Source organism: Dipodomys spectabilis, unplaced genomic scaffold (genome assembly GCF_019054845.1).
Source record: "Dipodomys spectabilis isolate Male_0828 unplaced genomic scaffold, ASM1905484v1 ptg000108l, whole genome shotgun sequence".
Taxonomy (NCBI): Eukaryota; Metazoa; Chordata; class Mammalia; order Rodentia; family Heteromyidae; genus Dipodomys; species Dipodomys spectabilis.
In genome coordinates this window covers 14,180,788-14,200,138 of record NW_024870785.1, presented here as the reverse complement: position 1 = coordinate 14,200,138, position 19,351 = coordinate 14,180,788, and the positions used below count along the sequence as shown (strand labels likewise).

The 19,351-nt window shown below is 44.8% G+C and overlaps 1 protein-coding gene across 1 annotated transcript in view; it reads right to left on the bottom strand.

Annotated features, from left to right (window-relative positions):
- Positions 1-4,963: 4,963 nt before the first annotated feature.
- Aqp9 (aquaporin 9) overlaps positions 4,964-19,351 on the bottom strand; it is a 28,062-nt gene continuing 13,674 nt past the window's right edge. Inside the window, exons 2-6 of the mRNA XM_042687830.1 lie at positions 19,152-19,278; positions 13,918-14,055; positions 12,273-12,391; positions 9,423-9,640; positions 4,964-5,519 (exon numbers count right to left, since the gene is read on the bottom strand). Of these exons, the coding sequence (XP_042543764.1) occupies positions 5,342-5,519; positions 9,423-9,640; positions 12,273-12,391; positions 13,918-14,055; positions 19,152-19,278 (780 nt within the window). The 3' untranslated portion in view covers positions 4,964-5,341. The remainder of the gene's footprint in view (positions 5,520-9,422; positions 9,641-12,272; positions 12,392-13,917; positions 14,056-19,151; positions 19,279-19,351) is intronic.

Here is a 19,351-nt window from a genome sequence, read left to right as displayed (position 1 = left end):
CTGTGATTTCCTTGGTACCTTGCCCATAGATCCACCTTGTACCTGAGTTCAGCATCTCGGGTTCCCAGTGCTTACAGCTCGGGTGTGACTCATCTATTCAGCAAGTTAATTAGCTCTGTGATTCACTTATTCACCCAGCAGTTTTTGGACAAAACATCCTGTGAAGTAGGTGTTGTTTTTCTTTACTCCGTCTAGGTAGAGATGGAAGCTCTTGAAAAATCACTATGATTTTCCAGTGACATTTTCTGCCTCATTAGGGTTCCTCCTATAAGCATCAGGGTCAACTGGTCATCCCAAATGCTGGAAGATATCAAGATCTTGTCACTAGGAAAATGTACGTGTTTTGTATCCGCAGTGACCTACAGAGCTGGAATTAGGCCTCTTGTCCCAGAAGGTCCTGAGTATCATGCCCCGAAGATCCTTTATCTGTAGGAACTGCACTGGGCCAAGTGTTTGTTTTCCTTTTTTGGGGGGAGGGGGAAGGCAGGTTGATCGTCTTTAGAATATAGCACCACTGCCATATTGAATATGTGAGAAACAGAGGCTGTGAGCACACAGCCCAGTTCATTGTCATAAATCATATATTGTGTCATACCTAAAGAAGAGAGACTCTTTTCCCCAAGTGAAGAGTAACTAAGAACCTTAGTGTTTAATAGTTGATTGAATTGACAGAGAACTGGAAGTCAATATGACATAGTACAACAGTGTTGCCCACCTCAAATCCCTGGGCTTCACTGTGTCCTTGTGTCATTAATACCGTGTCATTCCTCACAGACATCCCAACTCACCATTACTCAAACTCCTTACTATTCTTGAGAAGATTGGGGGAAAAAAAAACCCACTTCTTGACATTATGGAAACAATCATAATCAATCTAAGTCAGCATAATATCTCAGCTGTGCTGATTGTAAGCATCAGAGATTTGTTGTTGTTGTTGCTTTTGTGCTGTTCCTGAGGCTGGAATTCAGGGTGCCTGGGTGCCGTCCCTGAGCTTTTGTGCTCAAGGCTAGCACTCTACCATCCTACCACTTGAGCCACAGCTCCACTTCAGCTCTTTTGATGGTTTATTGGAGTTAAGAGTCTCAAGATTTTCCTGCCCTGGCTGGCTTTGAACCATGATTCTCAGATCTTAGCCTCGTGAATAGCTAGGATTACAAGTATGAGCCACTGACACCTGGTAGGAATGTGAGTTTTAAACATAAGGTTATGTTGGCTATAGGAACTACTCTGAACTTCAAGGAGCTAGCTCCTCCTGCAGAGAATAACCTCAAACATGGGTTTGCTGTGGCCATCACAAGACAATGTATGGAAAACAAATTAGCACCATGCATGGCAAATAATAGTCAATATATGCCAGGCTCTATAATTGATGTCACTGTACTGTTATAATGAGAAGTCATTTATGTACAGTCTTTAAAACTGACCTCCTTCTTTTTGCTTTTCTGGAAAATGGACTAAGACATGCCTATCCCTATTCTTAGGGCTCTATGTTGAAGAAAGAAGCAAAAATAAAAGCAGTTGCTTTCTGTCTCCCATCTGTTCACACTAACCATCTGCCCTGGACTATGTCCAGCCATTTTCTTTTGGTTCTTCTGGTCCAAAACATTAAAATGTGGCCAGATGTAGGTAGGTGTCTTACGCCTGTAATCCTAGCTATTCAGGAGGCTGAGATGTGAGGATTGAGGTTTGAAACCAGCCTAGGCAGGAAAGTCCATAAGACCCTCATCTTCAAAGCACTGGAAGTGGAGTTGTGTGACTCCACTGGTAGAGCACGAGCCTTGAGACTAGCATTCACACACAAACATTACAATGCATCCCCACCCCTATCCCTCCTCCCCAGGCCCAACTCACACACTTTAGGATCCTCAAATGTTCCGCCTGGTCCAGCCCATTTGGAGCTACATTGTATCAGACGAGCCTACTGCAGCTACAACTTGTATTTGTTGCATTCAGTCGCCCATTACAGATGTCACCCTCAGGACTGGGGCATACCAGATGGTGCTCTGCCAAGATGGGGTAGGGCACCCCACGCCATGGAGAAGTGAAGGGATCTGGAATGAGGAGCGTGACTTGGAGAAGCAGGAGAGAAGCCTAGTCGTGAGACCCAGGGTATCAGCAAGGGAAAAGAGAGCAGCACAGCAGGAAGGACCCGGAACCTGGTCTTAGATTCGCCTCAGGTGGACACAGTAGGAAACGCAGGCGTGCTCAGGCCCTTCTGCTGTGGGAGGCAGGGCCAGACCCAAGCTCTGAGCCGAGTCTGGTAATAAGTGCAAGTGGAGGTTCCTAGCTCCACCCAGCAGACAGCCAAGAGAGGTGTGTGCTAAGATGTTCTCCAAGGAAGCCGCTAAGATTCCTGGACCTTTGTCCAATCCGTTTTTTCCTCCCCCTCCATTAGTTCAGAATTAAATCCCGGTGAGCCCTTCTTCAGAGCTTTGGAGAGATGACCTTATTGCAAAGCCAGTGAGAAACTTCAGGGGTGTCTAGCTCCGAGCTTGCCATAATTGAGTGACACTGAGCTGCTCACTGGCTCTGTGAGCATGCAGAATGTCAGCTGAGGCCTAGAATAGACCTAAGAATAGAGATGGCAATGAGTTCCCCAGAGCAGTCACTTCAGTGGCCCCAGGGAATGGTACTCAGGACAGCTTCTGGAGGTGCACAGAGGCACAGTCTCTTAGATGTCAATCAAAAGCCATATAAGCCAGGTGCCAGTGGCTCACATCTATAATTCTAGCTACTCAGGAGGCTGAAATCTGAGGATCGAGGTTCAAAGCCAGCCTAGGCAGAAAAGTCAGTAATATTCTTATCTGCAATGAACAACCAAAAAAAGCCAGAAGTGGAGCTAGTGGTTCGGATGGTAGAATGCTAGCTTTGAGCACAAAAGCTCAGGGACAGCTCCCAGGCTGAGTTTGTTAAGGCCCAGGACTGGTAACACCCCCACCCCAATGTATTGCATTTGTGTACTTTAATATGCATAAATGAGCATTGCTTTTGGTCTTGTTCCAAATATAAATGTATATGTACATACACATATACCTCAAAATGGCTTTTATGACCTGTTTATAGTGTCATGTGTCCATCTGTCTGACTGTGGCCAGTTGCTACACTGCTGGGGAGAGAGCACTCACATTTTACTTACTGTATTTATTTACATATTTATATATTATGACCTCATCAATAGTGCTCTATAATTACCATTTTAGTTTCTTTTTTTGTATGTTTTTTTTGGGGGGTGGGGGGAAGAGGTTGGAGGCATAATGCTGCTATGGAGCCTAGGGTAACCTTAAACTTATGATACTCCTACCTCAGGCTTGCAGGTGTTCAGATTGTGGGCATACCCAGCTCCTACACCTATCTTTTAAGTCAAACAACAGAAGGCTAACAAATATATATATACATATATATATTTACATGCATATACATGCGTATACACACCAAAAAACTCCATACACCAGAAAAAAAAATCCCAACAACAATTTCCAAATTTTATTTCAAATAGAGAATATCCAGGTAGCATCAGAACAAGAAAAAACTTCCATACATCCATGAGTTCTAAAACGGAAGCGTGGGAGACATTTGCCCTTTGGTTTTCGTTAGTCTGTTACCACAAAGCAGTTGGGCACCTGGGTCATTCTGGGAATGCTGGGATTTCAGCACTGGAACGGAAGCATAGAGTTTGATGTGAGCTGGTAACTCAGAGTCTCTGTGGCCAAATGTGACCTCAGTTAGAGAACTTCACAGGGAGGAGGCTGAGGAAGAAGGTCCCTGATGTAATGTTTGAGGTTGTCAGGAAAGGAGGATTGAGACTTAGCAAGGCCCAAGGGTGTCAGGAACGGAGGCTTTTAGCAGAGGAAAGCTGTGATGAAACTATTTCTTTTCTTCTGTGGGAATAAAAACTATATCATTAGGTCCATAAAGCATGAATATTCTAGAAGCTTTCTTCTTTAGGTCAGCCAGGAAGGAGAGAAAGTGTTAGCAAATATTTTCAATCAGTTATTGATCCTTCTCCTTCAAGTTCTCCTCTTCCTCCTTTCCCTCGTGTGTGTGTGTGTGTGTGTGTGTGTGTGTGTGTGTGTGTGTGTGTGTGTAACAAGTCTCTCTATGTAGCCCAGGCTTCCTTTGAGCTCTCTTATCTTCCTGTCTCAGCATCCCAAGTGCTGGGATTACAGGTGTGGACCACCACACTCAGCCAGTTACTGACCTTCTTAAAGGTGGAGAGATGGTATTAGACATTAGTCTACTGCCCACAAACTATCGGACAACTCAAGGAACTTGCCTTAGCCATTGTTTATCAGAACAACGATCATCTCAGTATTCACCTCAAATAGTCTAATTAGCACGAAGTTAGATAATGCGTATGAAAGTGTTTTGTGTGCTGTAGAAACACAATGAGGTGATGTTAGCTTTGCACAGGCTTTTTGCACCTTGAATAGTCTGGTGGAGCAGCATCCGTTGGCTTTCAGTTTGGGTTTCTGGGGCACAAGTAAAATAATGGATGAGAGTATTCATTCATTTTACTTGTCAAATGCCCATCCTCGAGTGTGCAGTTAGGAAAACACATTTGAGCTAAAAGTCAGAGTGATGTACTTTTCCTAAGGTAGGTTAGGATTCTTTTTTAGGTTATTATATATACTAAAGACCAGGAAATTAACTGATGCTCCTCCCCTAACATGCAGAAGAGCAAGAGATTAATCTGATAAGTGGTTTCCATTAAAAAAAATTTCTATTTGGCTACCCAAATTTATCTTGTGTTCTGAGGTTTCTCAGCGCTACAGTGTCCTTTCCCCGGGCTTTCAGTGGCCTTCCATCACTGTCTAGATCTCCTTTGTGTGGAGAATATCAGTACTTATGCAAAGACAATAGCACAGCTTAGCTAGAGAGTTAATCCTTTAGCTCCCTAATTCGTGGATGTTAACTGAAATAATGGTTTGTCTTTTGTTTTCAGTTTGGATTTATATTCAGAATGTAACATTTGAAGACATTGAAGGTAAAGGGTTTTTTTTTTTTGTGACATTATTTCATATAGTTAGTACAGCGAAGACAAAGTAAGGCCATGATCAGAGTATTGTATTAGCAATCACCTATAAATAAGAAGTCTCACCAGGCATTGTCTAACAAGGCAGGAGAGAAAGCTGTGTAAGGTACAGTCAGTGCTATTCCGAGGAAGGGAAGTGGCTGGTAGAGAGGAAGTCAGTGTTTCTAAACCTTCACACAGGTGTCTTCTTTACTCAGTGTTCCGCACGCAGGAAATAGGGTACATTCCCCGTCTCACAGAAACACAAGACACATAGACACCATCTTTCCTGCTGAGTACCAGAGTGTAAATCCCGCAGCAAGCCCTGTACTACATGATGACACTCAGTTCATATTTCTCTGGCTTGTTGTTCTCAGATTGTTCTTCCTCGAAGTCTGGGTGGGCATTGGGATGGTGGATTTCGATGAACAGGACGTAGATGAAACCTCCAAGGATGCCACCCACCAGAGGACCCACGACTGGGATCCACCAGAAGTTATTTCCAACTCTGAAATCCAGAGAAGAAATCCGTGAGACACTTGTTGGCCTCCCTTTTGCTATTTCCTGTCAGATCATTCACTCACTAGCTGAGATGTCTCCTGTTCAGAGCTCAGTGGTGTGAGGTCCCTCAGTATAGCACAGAAACAATCACCCTGGACTGGTAGCTCAGGCCAGTAATTCCACATACTTGGAAGGTAGAGACTGAGCGGATCATAGTCCAAGTCCAGCCTAGGCAAAAAAGTTAAGCCAGTCCCCGTCTCCACAAATAAGATGGATATGGTGGCGTGCGCCTATCATCCCACTCCATGGGAGGCAAAGAAAGAAGTATATGGTCTCAGGATGACCCTGGACAAAAATTCTAAGGCTTAAGAACAGCACCTCCCCCACCCCCCAATAAAAAGGGCTGGGAACGTGGATCAAGTGGTAGAGAGGCCTTGAATTCAAATCCAGTACCAATATTAAATCAAAGGTAGATTTATGAGTTATCTACTAAACATAGGTTAAATTTAGTGCTTATTTTTTTTAGGTCATAACCCAAAGTCAATGTTCCGTGATGAGACTCTCTTCCTTCTAGAAATCCTCAACTGGGACCTTCTGCTGAAGGTGGAGTTAAGAGAGAGGGAGCAGGTGGCTGGTGAATTGTCATCAGCACTTTCAGAGAAAGGAAATCCATTTAGACAATCCCATGGAAAATGGCCGGTTTTTACAAGCTTCTAAACAAATAAAACAAACACCCTATGGCTGGAGGATATACATATACGAGAAACCCATTTTAAAACCTAGGAGAAAACAACACAAAGTGAGGGTGATACGGAACGGTGCAGCAGGTGCACGCGAAGATTTCACTGTGCTCAGCTGGGAGTCTCATCGCCTGTTCTTTTCACAATTGTTCTGTGTGGCTTTTTTTGGCCAAGGCACTCGCTCTCTGAGCTCTTTGAGCCATTTGTGTAATCCTTCCACCTGGAACCACTGAATTGCTCTCCTGTGTTTTCAGTTACCAGCGTGGGCTGAGCACAGCCGCCACCAGATGTCACTCTCACTGCATGGGAGAGAAAGGGTGCTGAGCTCCACCTGCCTGTTCCCCATTGACCATGGAGGTGTTTAGATGCATCACCTGCCCGGACCTATCTCCGATACACACGGGGTACTGGTTGCTTCTACTACAAGTTAGGGGCTGTCACTAACACATCTGTGTTAACTACCTGAAAGACCATCTTTAAAGATGCTTTACTCAGGACAAACTATCTTTTTTAATTTAATAATACTCCAAAGTTTCTTTACTTACTAAGTCATTGGCATCCTACCTAGAAATACTGGTGAGAACTTTGATAGGAAACTGGTGGGGGTTTTTTTTGTTTTTTTTTTTGGGGGGGTGGGTGTTCGGCGCTGGTCCTGGCGCTTGAATCCAGCGCCTGAGTGCTGTCCCTGAGCTCCTTTTGCTCAAGGCTAAAGTTCTACCACTTGAGCCACAGTGCCACTTCCAGCTTTTTCTGTGGATCAATTGGAGATGAGTCTCAAGGGAATTTCCCACCCCAGCTGGCTTTGAACTTCAATCCTCAGATCTCAGCCTCTTTTTGAGTAGCTGGAATTACAGGCATAGCACCAGCATTTGGCGGGAAACATCTTAATATTTCTTTCCTAACAGGACTCAACAACTCTATTTTCTCCTTTTTCAATTTCATCGCTTATATGGTAATGCCAGGTTAATTTTGCCAAGTACCCCAAGCTCTGCCCCAGCCCATTGCCGACCCCCCCCCCATAATCTACAGAATAGAGAGAGAAGAAGTCCACACTGCTCTCGCTGTGGGGCTCACATTATGTTTGCTGGGATGATTGTACTTTCTGACTATACTGCATCACTTGCTAATTTTACAGAACACAGAAGCTTCTCGGCATGTTCCTCATTCCAGCATGCCTCAACACTACAAAATGCTCCTCTCTCACACCTCCTACCTTCCAGATTTGCAGCTATCAACCTCTTCTCATCTCCTTGGCATTTGCCAAGTCTCAGCTCAAATGTCAGTAGCTGAAGGGCAGCAGCTGGCCTGGTGGCCGGCACACGGCCTTTTGAATGGCCACGTGAATGAGTAAGTGAGCATGCAAAGGGAGGAAAGCACTGATGCGAATGAGGACCAGCAGCTCAAGAAGCCTTCCTAATTGGGGCCTTGGCGTACTCTACTTGTGACCATTGGAGGACACAGTTACTTGACCACAGCTCTGTTAACCACCATGGGCTTATCATTTGTTCCTTGTTGTGGGATTCATCTTGAGTATCAGAGGATACTTAGCGGCTTTCTCTGGCCTCCGACCACTAGATGTCAGCAGCAGTCAATCCCTTGTGCCCAGATTTGCCACATATCCTTGGGACAAAATTGTCCACCTTTAATTGAAAAACTACTGCTCTAGAAACTCCAAATGCAGCAGATCGAGGATAAAGGAACCTGTCTCCGTGTCCTTCAACTCCAAAAAGATGCCTGGCACATAGCATCTATTCATTCCTCTATTTAATAGTGTTTCATTGAGCCTTTCCACGCATGGGTCATGCTCTGCTGTAAGCACAGTGGTTACAGCAAGGGAAATGCTGGTACTTAGTCTTTCAAGGTCCTCTTGGCACTTAAGACTCTAGAAACTCTCAGTGTCTGTGGTGGTGGTCTTAACAGTGCCAGTTATTGTAACAGTTTCTTCCTCATACTGCCCCCACCACCACCATATTTAAATAAAGTCATGATGTAATCTGACTATCTGGCCAGCATCTAATTACAGATGCTACATGACTATAGGTCAGATATTCGAAACACAAGTCCTTTCTTTTCACAGCAGGCTACCAAGATTTGCTCACATGTTTTTACCTACTTCCTTTTCTTTCTTGCTTGCCTGCTTGCTTGCTTTTTTGGTCGGTCATAGGGCCTGAACCCTGGGCCTGGGTGCTGTCCCTCAGCTCTTCAGCTCGAGGCCAGCGCTCTACTGCTTGAACAGCGCCACTTCTGGCTTTTTCCTTTTTGCTTATGTGGTGCCGAGGAATCGAACCCAGGGCCTCAGGCACGCAAGGCAAGTGCTCTACCACTGAGCCACCTTCCCAGCCCTCATCCCTGGTTTCTTGATGAAGCAATGTGAGTTCCTTGCCCTTGCCCATAGCAGAGGGGACATGCAGGAATGGGGATGGGGCCCTGTGGTTTCTGAAGAGAAAGTAGGAGGGAGTCATGGGACAGTTTGTCCTCAGAGCTTGGTGCCAACAGCCACTGCATTCTGAAGCAGACAGTGCCGGGTCTTGTCACATCCCGGGAGCAGGCTCTGTGTTTCTGACTGTTCCATCAGGAATTTCCTACTCACACCTCAACACCCAACTCGGCTCTCACTTCTTCAGACCAGTCTTTCCCAACCTTCCTGGCAGAGTTAGTCAGTCCGTTCTGCCAATTCCTTCGGCACTTTTAAGGTTGAAAGAGAACTTCTTACATTGCTCAAGGCTAGTGTCTTTGAAACTCCCTTGCTTAGTACAGTCACTACAGAACAGATAGTACCCAATAAAGATGTAAATTTTGGTTCTGACTTCAACACAAAGCAGGCAAGTAATACAACAAGAATGTGCACATAAAGCCATAGACCAATTTAGGGATTATTACAGGAGACAAACCTACCACTACTGAATTTACCTAGAGCCTTTCTCCGCCTTCCCTCTCGCTCCTTCTCTTCCTCCTCTCCCTCTCTCTCCCTTCCTCTCATTCCCTCTCTTCACATATATACCCACATTGTGCCAGAAAACACCAGCGGAGTGTTCCACACTCATGACCACTGTGTATCAAGCTCTGCTCTTTTAATGTTCCCTCCCAGATCTCCAATCACTGCGCCCTCCCACCCCCACTGAGGGGCAGCATGAACCCCTCCTCCCACGCTCACCCTCGCCAGTACTTACGTGAACACCTCAAACCCCCACCCTGCCAAAGCAGTGAAAAGCCTGGGGCTCAGGTCACGAGCGGGGTTCATGGCACAGCCACAGTTGAGCCCCAGAGAAGAGGACAGGGCAATAATCAGGAGGCCGACGACGACGGGCTCCAGGCCTCTGGGGACACCCAAGTTTCTGGAGTCGAATATGGCAAAGACAACCATGAGGAGGAACATGGTGGACAATACCTAGAGAGGAAGAAGAAGACAGGTGTTAGCTGAGTCTGTGTTCTGCCTATCTGCCCACTGCAAAATCTACCTTTCCTTTTCAAAAAGGAAACCTGGAACTCAGCAACATATACTGAACGAGCATGCAGCTCTTTGTTCAGCAGTCCTAGGAGTCAGGGCTAAAATTGTCCTTCACGGGTCAGTAATGGGCCATGTACTTACTAAATGGCAATAGCCACGGGCCCAGGGCATTCATCTCTAGAGACTGTTAGTTGAACTATTATTATACTATCCTGCCATGCTGCCTGGAAAAGTGAGCTTCAGGCTAGGAGAAAAAAAAAGAAAATGGGCAGAAAATTCCTAAGAAAAAAGTCAGAGTAGCAAACAAGGGGAAAGAAAAAATCCAACGTGTAATGAGAGAAATGGAAACAAGTGTCTGAGAAGACCGGCTAGTTCAGGGCTTATAGTAGAACCAAACACATACTACACTTTTGAAAGGGCTTTCCTGTGATTTAGCCCTATGCATTTAAAACACAGGCCTCGCAAATACTTTGATACTGCTGGCTCTTTGGGAAACTGGACATTGATAAAATCAGCGTGCTCACTTATATGTTATTTGTAGTACTGAAAACTGGAAAATCTCCTAAATACATATTTGGTAAGAGCAGTGTCCCATTGGATGACACTAAATGAAAGAACAAGAGTTGTTATGTATATTGTTCTGATATTTTCAAACACATAAAAGAAAAACTGTAAGAGATTATACAAAATGGTAACAGGTATTCTGAAGTAGTATGTTATAGCTGATATTTCCCCCCCCCCATGTTTTCTTGGCTTTTAAAACTATTATTTTACCTAAATAGCTAAATGATAGCTACTCTGACTGACTTTTTTCCAGTTCTAGGGCTTGAACTCAAAGGCTTCTCCACACTCTCTAAGCTTGCTTGTTCACAGATGGTGTTCTACCACTTGAACCATGTCTCCAGCCTGGCTTTTTGCTTGACTGGTTATTTTGGAGGTGGAATCTTGCAATTTTTTTCCCCACCAACTCTGGCTTGGAACTTGCAGTGTTCCAGATCTTAGTTTCCTGAGTAACTGGGATTATAGATCGAAGCCACCCATACCCACTAGTGGCTATTATTTAGGATGTTTCAAATGCACTAAATAGACATCTTGTACCCTTCACCCACAAGCATGCATACGCTGTATCTCATTAAAATTTCATAGTAACACTATGAGGTAAATTCCGTCAGTTTATCAATGAGGAAATGTACATAGAGGTCAAGAAACTTGATCAATAACTACCCAGCTGCCTAGCTCATAAGCTGGAGTCAGAACAGGAACTAGGGAGTTGATTTTAGGGTTTAATCTTTTTTTTTTTTTTTTTTTTGCTATTTCATCAGCTTTCCAATATAGTATTAAAAGAATTTGTATTCAGAAGGACATCTCTTCCCAAGAGCATCCTTCTCTGCAGAGTCTTTCTGGCTGTCTTTGGCAGGGTAGAAACGTCTCTGCATTCCCATTGCATTCCATCTCGATTTCTGTCCTTGGCCTTATCACCTAGCAAAGGAACTATCTGTTTACAAACATCTGACCCTGGAAAGAAAGCTTGGGAGCTGTATCTGCCTTCGGAGCTCCCCAGTAAATATTTCTTGGCTACATAGATGATGGACTATTAACTTATTAAATAAGTCTGAATAATATTTAGAGCAGACACAATAAATGATCTGGAAATTGAGTAGCCCAGAAATATAATCATGTCAGTAAACTGTTGTCCTTTTCCCTCTCTCCTTCCCCTTTTCTCTCCCTTCCTTTTTTCCTTCTTTCTCTTCTTCTTGCCCTCCCTTCCTCTCTTTCTCTCTACCAGCTTCACTCTTTTTTCCTTTTATTCTTTCTTTCCTTCCCTTCTACCTTCTTCCTTCCCTCCCTCCCCTCCTTCCTTCCTCCTCTTCCTTCCTTCCTTCCTTCCTTCCTTCCTTTTTTCCTCCCTCCCTCCTTCCTTCCCTCCCTCCCTCTCTCCTTCCTTCTTCCCTACATGTCTTCCTCTTTCCTTTCCTTCCATCTTCCTTTTCCTGCCTTTCTTCCCTCTCTCCAGCCTGACAGAGATGACCAGTCACCTTCTCAGGACACAAGGAGGGAGGAAGAGTCCCCCTGGCCATGTTGATCTCACCACACACTAACCAGAATAGTTGTGCTATTTGGCTACATCACTAATGCTGAGGTGCCTGCAGCTAGTTTACACGTCATTAAAGCAGAGAAACTGTCTAGCTGTCTTGAGAGTTTGGCTGAACCTAGGCTCATAGAAAGCAGCTATGATCCATAACATCTCAGGCTCCACCTACCGTACTTCAGTCTTTGCATTGAAATAGAAATTTCTTCGCTTGTAGCCTACACATGCATGAAAGGGACAACAATAGTGAGGGAAATAAATAACTGTTGCCTCTGCATATTAAAGAAGAAGCCAAAAATTCTAGTGATAGAGTCCTGCAGAGACAAAACACTGTTCCGAAAAGAGTAGGTTATATATACCCCAGTGACCTCTGGCTGGAAACATAACCCTTTCTTTCTGCTAGGGCAATAATGGTCCAATACATTTCCCTTCTTCAAAGTCATGTCAAAGACCAAGTCAGGCCTTTATTGAGTCTGCACTTACTTGGTCTGCAAATGCATTCGCCAAAGAGAGATACGGAGCTGGGTAGGTTGCAAAAATGAATGCTGTTGCGTTTTCTCCCGTGATGATCAGTTTTCCTCCAGCAAAGGACATGAGTCCATCTGTGGAAGACAGAAATCTGGTCTATTAGGGTTGTCTGAGGAAAGTCGAGGGAAGCCTAAGCCAGGACTTAGGCTAAGCACAACTTCTCTCCTTGACTCTGGAGTACAATAGTTTGAGATGCCCTCGGAAATCCCACAATAGTGATTCAGAGTTGGAAGGCTTTGGCTGCCCCAAACCTGGACTGAATCCTTAAGCAGTAGAGTCTCAAGAATCAATCACTTTATGGAATTTAGAATTTTCAAAAAAAAAAGAAAAGAAAGAAAATGAATCCACCCTAGTTGTTGGAGGCATGGTTCAATTGGTTAAGTGCTAGCCAATAGCAAAAGAATCAGGTACCAAGTCTGAGTCCTGGTCTTGGATGGGGGGGCAGAAGGGGGAGAAGAAAATTTCGAAATCATTCTAGAGCCAAAGTAGGAGGCATTGATTTGCTGTAGAAAAAATTCATAGTTCCCAGGGGTTCTTACTAGCTATATGCCAGCATTTAAGAGTATCTGGGGAATGGCTATTAGGACCCTCACAGCCAATGAGATTAGCCACAAACTACAGCTGACTTTCTGAATTTCTGATCTTTCCTTGAATTCCCCTTCATTCTCTTAGATTTTAATTCTCAAAGAAATACTCTGTGAGCTGTCTCTTCCCACAGCCTATTCCCAGTTCCAGATTCTGAGGTCTTCAGTTGAACAGTTGTCATGCATTAAGACTGATTTCATGCAACCCCAAGACTTCTTAGTTTGGAGAGCCTCAGTTGGAGGTCAGCTGGTTCAAGTCCTTCCTTTTTCAGAAGAGGAAACTGTCTTCTTTCAGGTCAGATGACTTATTTAAATCACACAGCTCCTGACTGATACAGCCAGAACTCAAGTTAGAGTCTTTGATCACATGTACTATGTACCATGTTTCACTGAAGACTTCTGCAGATTGGAAGCCCTCGGTGCTGGGTAGAGGTGAACAAGGCTTCTCCTTTCTCTACATGCTACTTCCTTCAAAGACCTTGTCCCAAGTTCTAAATGCTCACTGGGCATCTTCTTTGCCACTAGGCAATACCTCCTTTCCCAGCTAATCACAGAGAGGATCAGAGAAGACATTGGCCAATTGCTTGTTTGGTTTGTGTTCACAGTGTAGTGTAGGTTATGTCTAAAGATAGGCTTCCTTATGCTCCTCCGACCCCATTACCACTTCCTTTTTCTTTTCTGCTAGCAGCTGGATTTGAACTCAGGGCCTCACGTTTGCTTGGCATGCCTTTTCAGCTGAGATAAGTGTCTCAGACTGTCCTAACCAGGCTGACTTCAAACTGTGGTCCTTAGCTCTCAGCCTCCTGAGTAGCTAGGATTACAGAAGTGAGCTACCAGTACCTGGCAGAGTCTTCATAAATTTGCTCACCTAATGTTAGACTAATTACTTAAGAGTTTCCTATTGATTATAGAATGCTCCCTGTCCTTGATTTACTTCACTTCTTCCTACCAAGGGACTCTGGCTTTCGATTTTAACACCCAGCTCCCCATCACTTTGGGGTCAGGGTCCTGCTCACCATAGTAAACACCGAAGATAGTTGCGGATCCCACAAAGGCTCCCAAAAACTGGGCTCCCACATAAAATGGCAGTTTGTACCATCTCATCCTTCCAAAGACACACATTGCCAAAGACACAGCTGGGTTGATGTGACCTCCTGAAAGAAAGAGAAGGTGGTTAGGGATGTCAGAGGGCAGGCCAGGAACAAGAACACCTTTACCTCTTACCAAAAGCTAGAAGTAGAGCTGCGGCTCAAGTGGCAGAATGCATGCTTTGAACACAAAAGTTCAGAGACAGTAAGTACCCAGTCTCAAACAAACAAATACCCACACACAAAAACAAAAGGGTTAGCAATGGAAATCTCTGGAAGCCAGGCCCCAAGTTGATGCTCTTCTCTTCTCCCTGAGATGAGGCCTTCTTTTTTTTTTTTTTTTTTTGTCTTGTCGGTTGTGGGACTTGAACTGTGGACTTGGGCGCTGTCCTTGTGCTCTTCAGCTCAAGGCGAGCAGTCTACAGCTTGAGCCATCAGTGCCACTTCCAGTTTTCTAGTGATTTATTGGAGATAAGAGTCTCATGGACTTTCCTGCCAGGGCTGGCTTTGAACCATGATCCTCAGATCTCAGCCTCCTGAGTAGCTAGGATGACAGGCGTGAGCCACCAGTGCCTGGCCTTTCTTAGCATTCTTACTTCCTAAAGGGGAAAGCTTTCCTTTTGAGGAACACCAGATAACACTATATCTGGGAGGAGGGGAGATACTCAGGGTCCCTGGATGGGGACCAGTTGAAGTGAAATGTAGACCTTCAGGTTGTGAACATAGTTGTAAGACAAGAGAGGTGCCAAATGACCATGATGGTGATGGTGAATACCATGATGGCCATCACAATCCTGTGTCGTTTGCTCTTCTCAGAGGGCTGGTGAGTTTATATCTGGAAGCCCCTCCCCTCATGGAGGAAGCCATGTTTTTCCAGAATTTCCAAGCTACAGTGTTCTTGTGAGCAGATTATGACTGCTGGCTAAATAAACCACAAGCGTCCTTTATTGATTGGTAGTTAATTAGAGTGATGGAAATTTGCAACAAGAACCTAAAATGAAGGGTTCTTCAGCTGGAGATGGGGGTAAACATAAAGGCAACTATAAGCCACGAGTCAAGGAAATATAAGGGACTTCTTGCCTCATGCCTCGCGACATATTCCTCATGAGGGCAAAAAAACAACCCACTACACAAAGTTACACAGATCATCTTATCCGGCTGTAGAAAAGAGAACAAGGGTTATCAAGGCCCACTGACCAGGCTCCAGCCCAAATCAGTTGGAGTGATCCAAAGTTACCCTTTGGGTCACTAACATGTCATTTTAATCAAGTGGCGATTATGGGGTTTCTTCTCCCCCTGTGGGTGAGACTTTCTTAGGTGGTCATGAGGAAATCATATCTGCAGAGTGTTTGAGACCAGAAATTCTTTCACATCCTTCCTGTCAATCACGCTCTGTGGGCTGGTCCTAGGGAGGGACTTGAAGCCCCAAGCCCATTATGCTTCATTCAAACCTATGCTGAAAATTCTGAGATGACCCACTTTCGTCTCTGAGAGAGTTGCTCTATTCTTACTTAACATGATCATTCTCCATAAACACTGCTCAGTACGCTCACACATCTTGCCTGAAATCTGGCAAGATTTGAGGTAGGTGAATGGACCTTCTGGCAACAATATCAGAGCACAGAGGACTTTCTAAAACTCTATTCACACTCCCAACTGCTGTGTTTTGCTTTTAAATCCAAGAGAGCTTGAATCCTGAAGGTGGTGGGAGACATCTTACCAGCCAAGCTGGAAACATTGGCTAGGACAGGGACACCCAGGGGAGTGGGATGTTCCCGAAGCCAGCCACGTTCTTCTGGAAGCTTCCATCACACTAAAGCTGGAGGGAGGGAGCTCTGGGAAGGCATCTCCAATAGAGGCCGGACTCCCACCTCCCCCTGGGCCCTCTCCTAAAACCAAATTGCCCTTAGGTAGGTTTTAGCTGTTTAGACCCTCCTAAACACTCCAAGCTAGAAAACATTCTTCACACAAAGTGAGGGACAACTTAGTTCTCACTTAAGGAAATTTGAGAAATAGCTAGAGGCTTTATTTTAGGTTACACTCTCAGAAAAGGAAAGTTGTGGGGTGGTTAGAAGGGTGGGCCTGACCAGAGGCTCCGAGGAGCCACTAGGAAAAGGATCTGAGAGGGGGTAGAAGGGCTCAGAAAAAGAGAGGAACCCGTGGCACTCTACCCGCTTCTTGGCTGGGGGCCAAGTGGCTTCTAGGTATTTCTCCTTGCAGAGATGCGTGGTCACCCGTGGCTTTCCACAGGGACAGAGCAGAGCACTGTGGTGGAAAGAACATGAGCACAAGAAGGTCATGTTGGTGATCACAAGTATTCAAATAAAGAGTCCCAGGGGCACAGCTGAGCCCAAAAGGCACAAGATGAAAGTCTTGGGTGAGTGGCATGAACTCTTTGAAGATTTGGTTCTAAGCTCCAAGCAGATCTTCCTCCTCCCAACCACCCATAGATAATTCTGAGATAGAGATACCCTATAGTTCATCTGTCATTAAGCAAAGCCCATTTTGCTTTTGTGATGAATTTTATTCGCAAAAGTCTGTGTCAAAAATAACTACCACCTAGAGGCTACAGAGACAGGGTGTATCTGCGCTCTGAGTGATTGCTTCAGATTGACACCTTCACAAGAGACCAGGATGGCTGAGCTTCTTTACAGTAAGGGGATATCTTCTATTTCATAACCCAGTGCTTTAGAAATAGCTATGTTAAGAATTTTCACTTTGATAACACACATAGAACTACAGTAGTGAGCACCAAGATTCATTGGTGCTCTCCACCTGATTATATGAAATCCCAGTACTATCAAAAGAACCAAAGATATTTATATATCCATTCATGTAAATATCCCAATAAATTCCCTTTCTACAGTTAATGTAGTTTAACAGAGAGAGAGAGAGAGAGAGAGAGAGAGAGAGGAAATATCAGTTGACTTTCCCAGTCAAAATGAATCACATTTCTGTTTCTGCCTGGTGTATTGGTTGTCTCTGTGGCCGCTACGTATTTCCAAGCTACTGGTCTCTAAGGCCAGGTGTGGGAGGCTCATGCCTGTAATCCTTGCCACTCAGGAGGCTGAGATCTAAGGATCCTTAGAAGCCAGCCGGGACAAGAAAGACCATGAATGCTCTTATCGCCAATTAAGTACCAAAAGTACAAAGAGTGCTAACCTTGAGAGAGAGAGAAAAAAGCTTAGGGACAACACCCAGCCCCTGAGTTCAAGCCCCAGGGCGCGCGCGCGCGCGCGCACGCACGCACGCACGCACGCACGCACGCACGCACGCACACACACACACACACGCACACACACACACACACACACACACACACGTGTGGTAGGTTTCAAACAGAAACAGGGTGACAGGTGCTCCCATTCCAACTCATTGCTATATTTTTCAGCCGACCTCAGACACTGCTCTGTTTCTATTTGGGGTCTCAGTCTCCTAAACAATTTGATTAGGCCCTAACTCTCACCTAGAAATGCAACCTGTGGTGAACAGTTTCCTCCTTTCTGGCCCTCATCCCTCTATCCCTGAATTTAAATTCCAGTTCAGTCATGGGTGAGAAGGCTCCATGTCATTGTCTCACTCCCTCTTAACCCTTCCCACCACATCCCTACACTTTTCACTTTTCCTCCCGTGATAACTCCTTCATCCTTAAGTACATCAGTCAATGAACACAGGTATATAGGCGAAAAATGGTAATGGCATTGCAGAGTCTGGTACCAATTAATCTTAGCTAATTACATGACAGGGTTCAGTTCAGATTGTCATTCAGGTAAAATACTCCAAACTCATAAATCACAATCAATGGAAATATGCCCATTCTCCACCCTGCACAGTTGGTAAGAAACCACCCTTACCTGAGCTTGTAGGAGAGAGAGCTGTGAGCCCCCTGCATGCTAAGTTTTCAACCAAGAATGTGTTTTATGTCCAAGGCCCATACTCCAATCTAGCCTTGGTATATTCAGAAAAGATCCCTGGGTTATTCATGTGCCCTACCTCAAGTGTGCTATTGTGTTGGATTTTGTTTCAGAACAAAACTCAACAAGGGCTTATGTGGAGACACTGCTCATGCCAAACCAAGAGCAAACACAGCAAGGTCTTACTGGACCATCACACTTGAGTCTGACTGAGGAAGTCAGCCAGAAAAAAAAAAGAGCATCTGAGGTATCATGCTTTGGGAGGCTCCAGTGAGTCCACACAATCATCGCACAGACCAAGGTAGCCAGCTCACCTGCACGGTCCTCTGTCTGGACCCTTTAAACCACAATAGACCATTGGGAAGTTATGTAAGAATGTGAGCTTTATCATCATGCTGACCTGGGTCAAATCTTTGCTCCATTTCTTTACCCCTCTCCCCACCCTGCAGGACTGGAGCAATTTACCCATCTCTCAGCCCCAGTATTTTTTTCTTCTGTTGAGTGAAGACAATAATACCTGCCTCAGAGTGTTATTGTGAAGGAGAAGGGAGATGAAGGATGTCCAGGACCCAGCTCAGGGGCCAGTCAGCATTGGTTTCTCGGTTCCCTTTCTTCCCCTGTCACCAATAGTCTCAGGACTCCGTACCCATATCGGGCTGCTGAAGGATTCAAAGCTCCTTCTACAGTCTCTTCTTAGGTTTCTGGGCTGCGTTCAATATCAGCATTTCATTTTGCTTCTCAGAACCTTACAGAAAGCTCTTGCTCAACCTACCTCCCCCTCAGGGAAGCATTTGATGAAGACTTTCTAGATTAGATGTGCACTTCCATTTTACAAGATTCTGGATTCTCTGGGCTGGGCAATAAAGGTCCCGGAATTTGCGTCTGTTTGCATAACCTTTGCAAGCTATTTACAAGGTTTCTGGGAAGAGGCTTTACAAGTGTAAGATAGAGTGCGTTAAAGACCACGTTGACTCCTAAAGACACTGACATAGTGGTTAGGCTTAGGAATGGATCAATTGTGGGTTTTCAGTTCTATCTCTTGTCTCTTGCTAAGTGCTGGCTTCATATACTATCATTTAGCAATTGTTGGCCATTTTAACTTAATCAGTTGTGAAAAAGGGATCAAATATGTTCTCTTTCTGGATTACAGAGATAGGTATCAATGAAGGTAAACGTACTCAGCACTGTGCCGCAGATTGGGAATTGTTGAGTGGATGAATACTACTACTGTATTCATCCACTGCTTACCTGAGACACCTCCAGTCACATAAATGGCCGTGACGACTGCCATAGCAAATCCCACATTGATAGTGACGATTCCTCCCAAGACACCTCGGCTGAGGACAGCTTGGGCAATACAGCCACATCCGAGGACCTGGAAGGGAGGAAAGCTTACCTAAATGGGATGGCCACTGTCAAAAACAACAGATATTCACAGTACCAAGTAC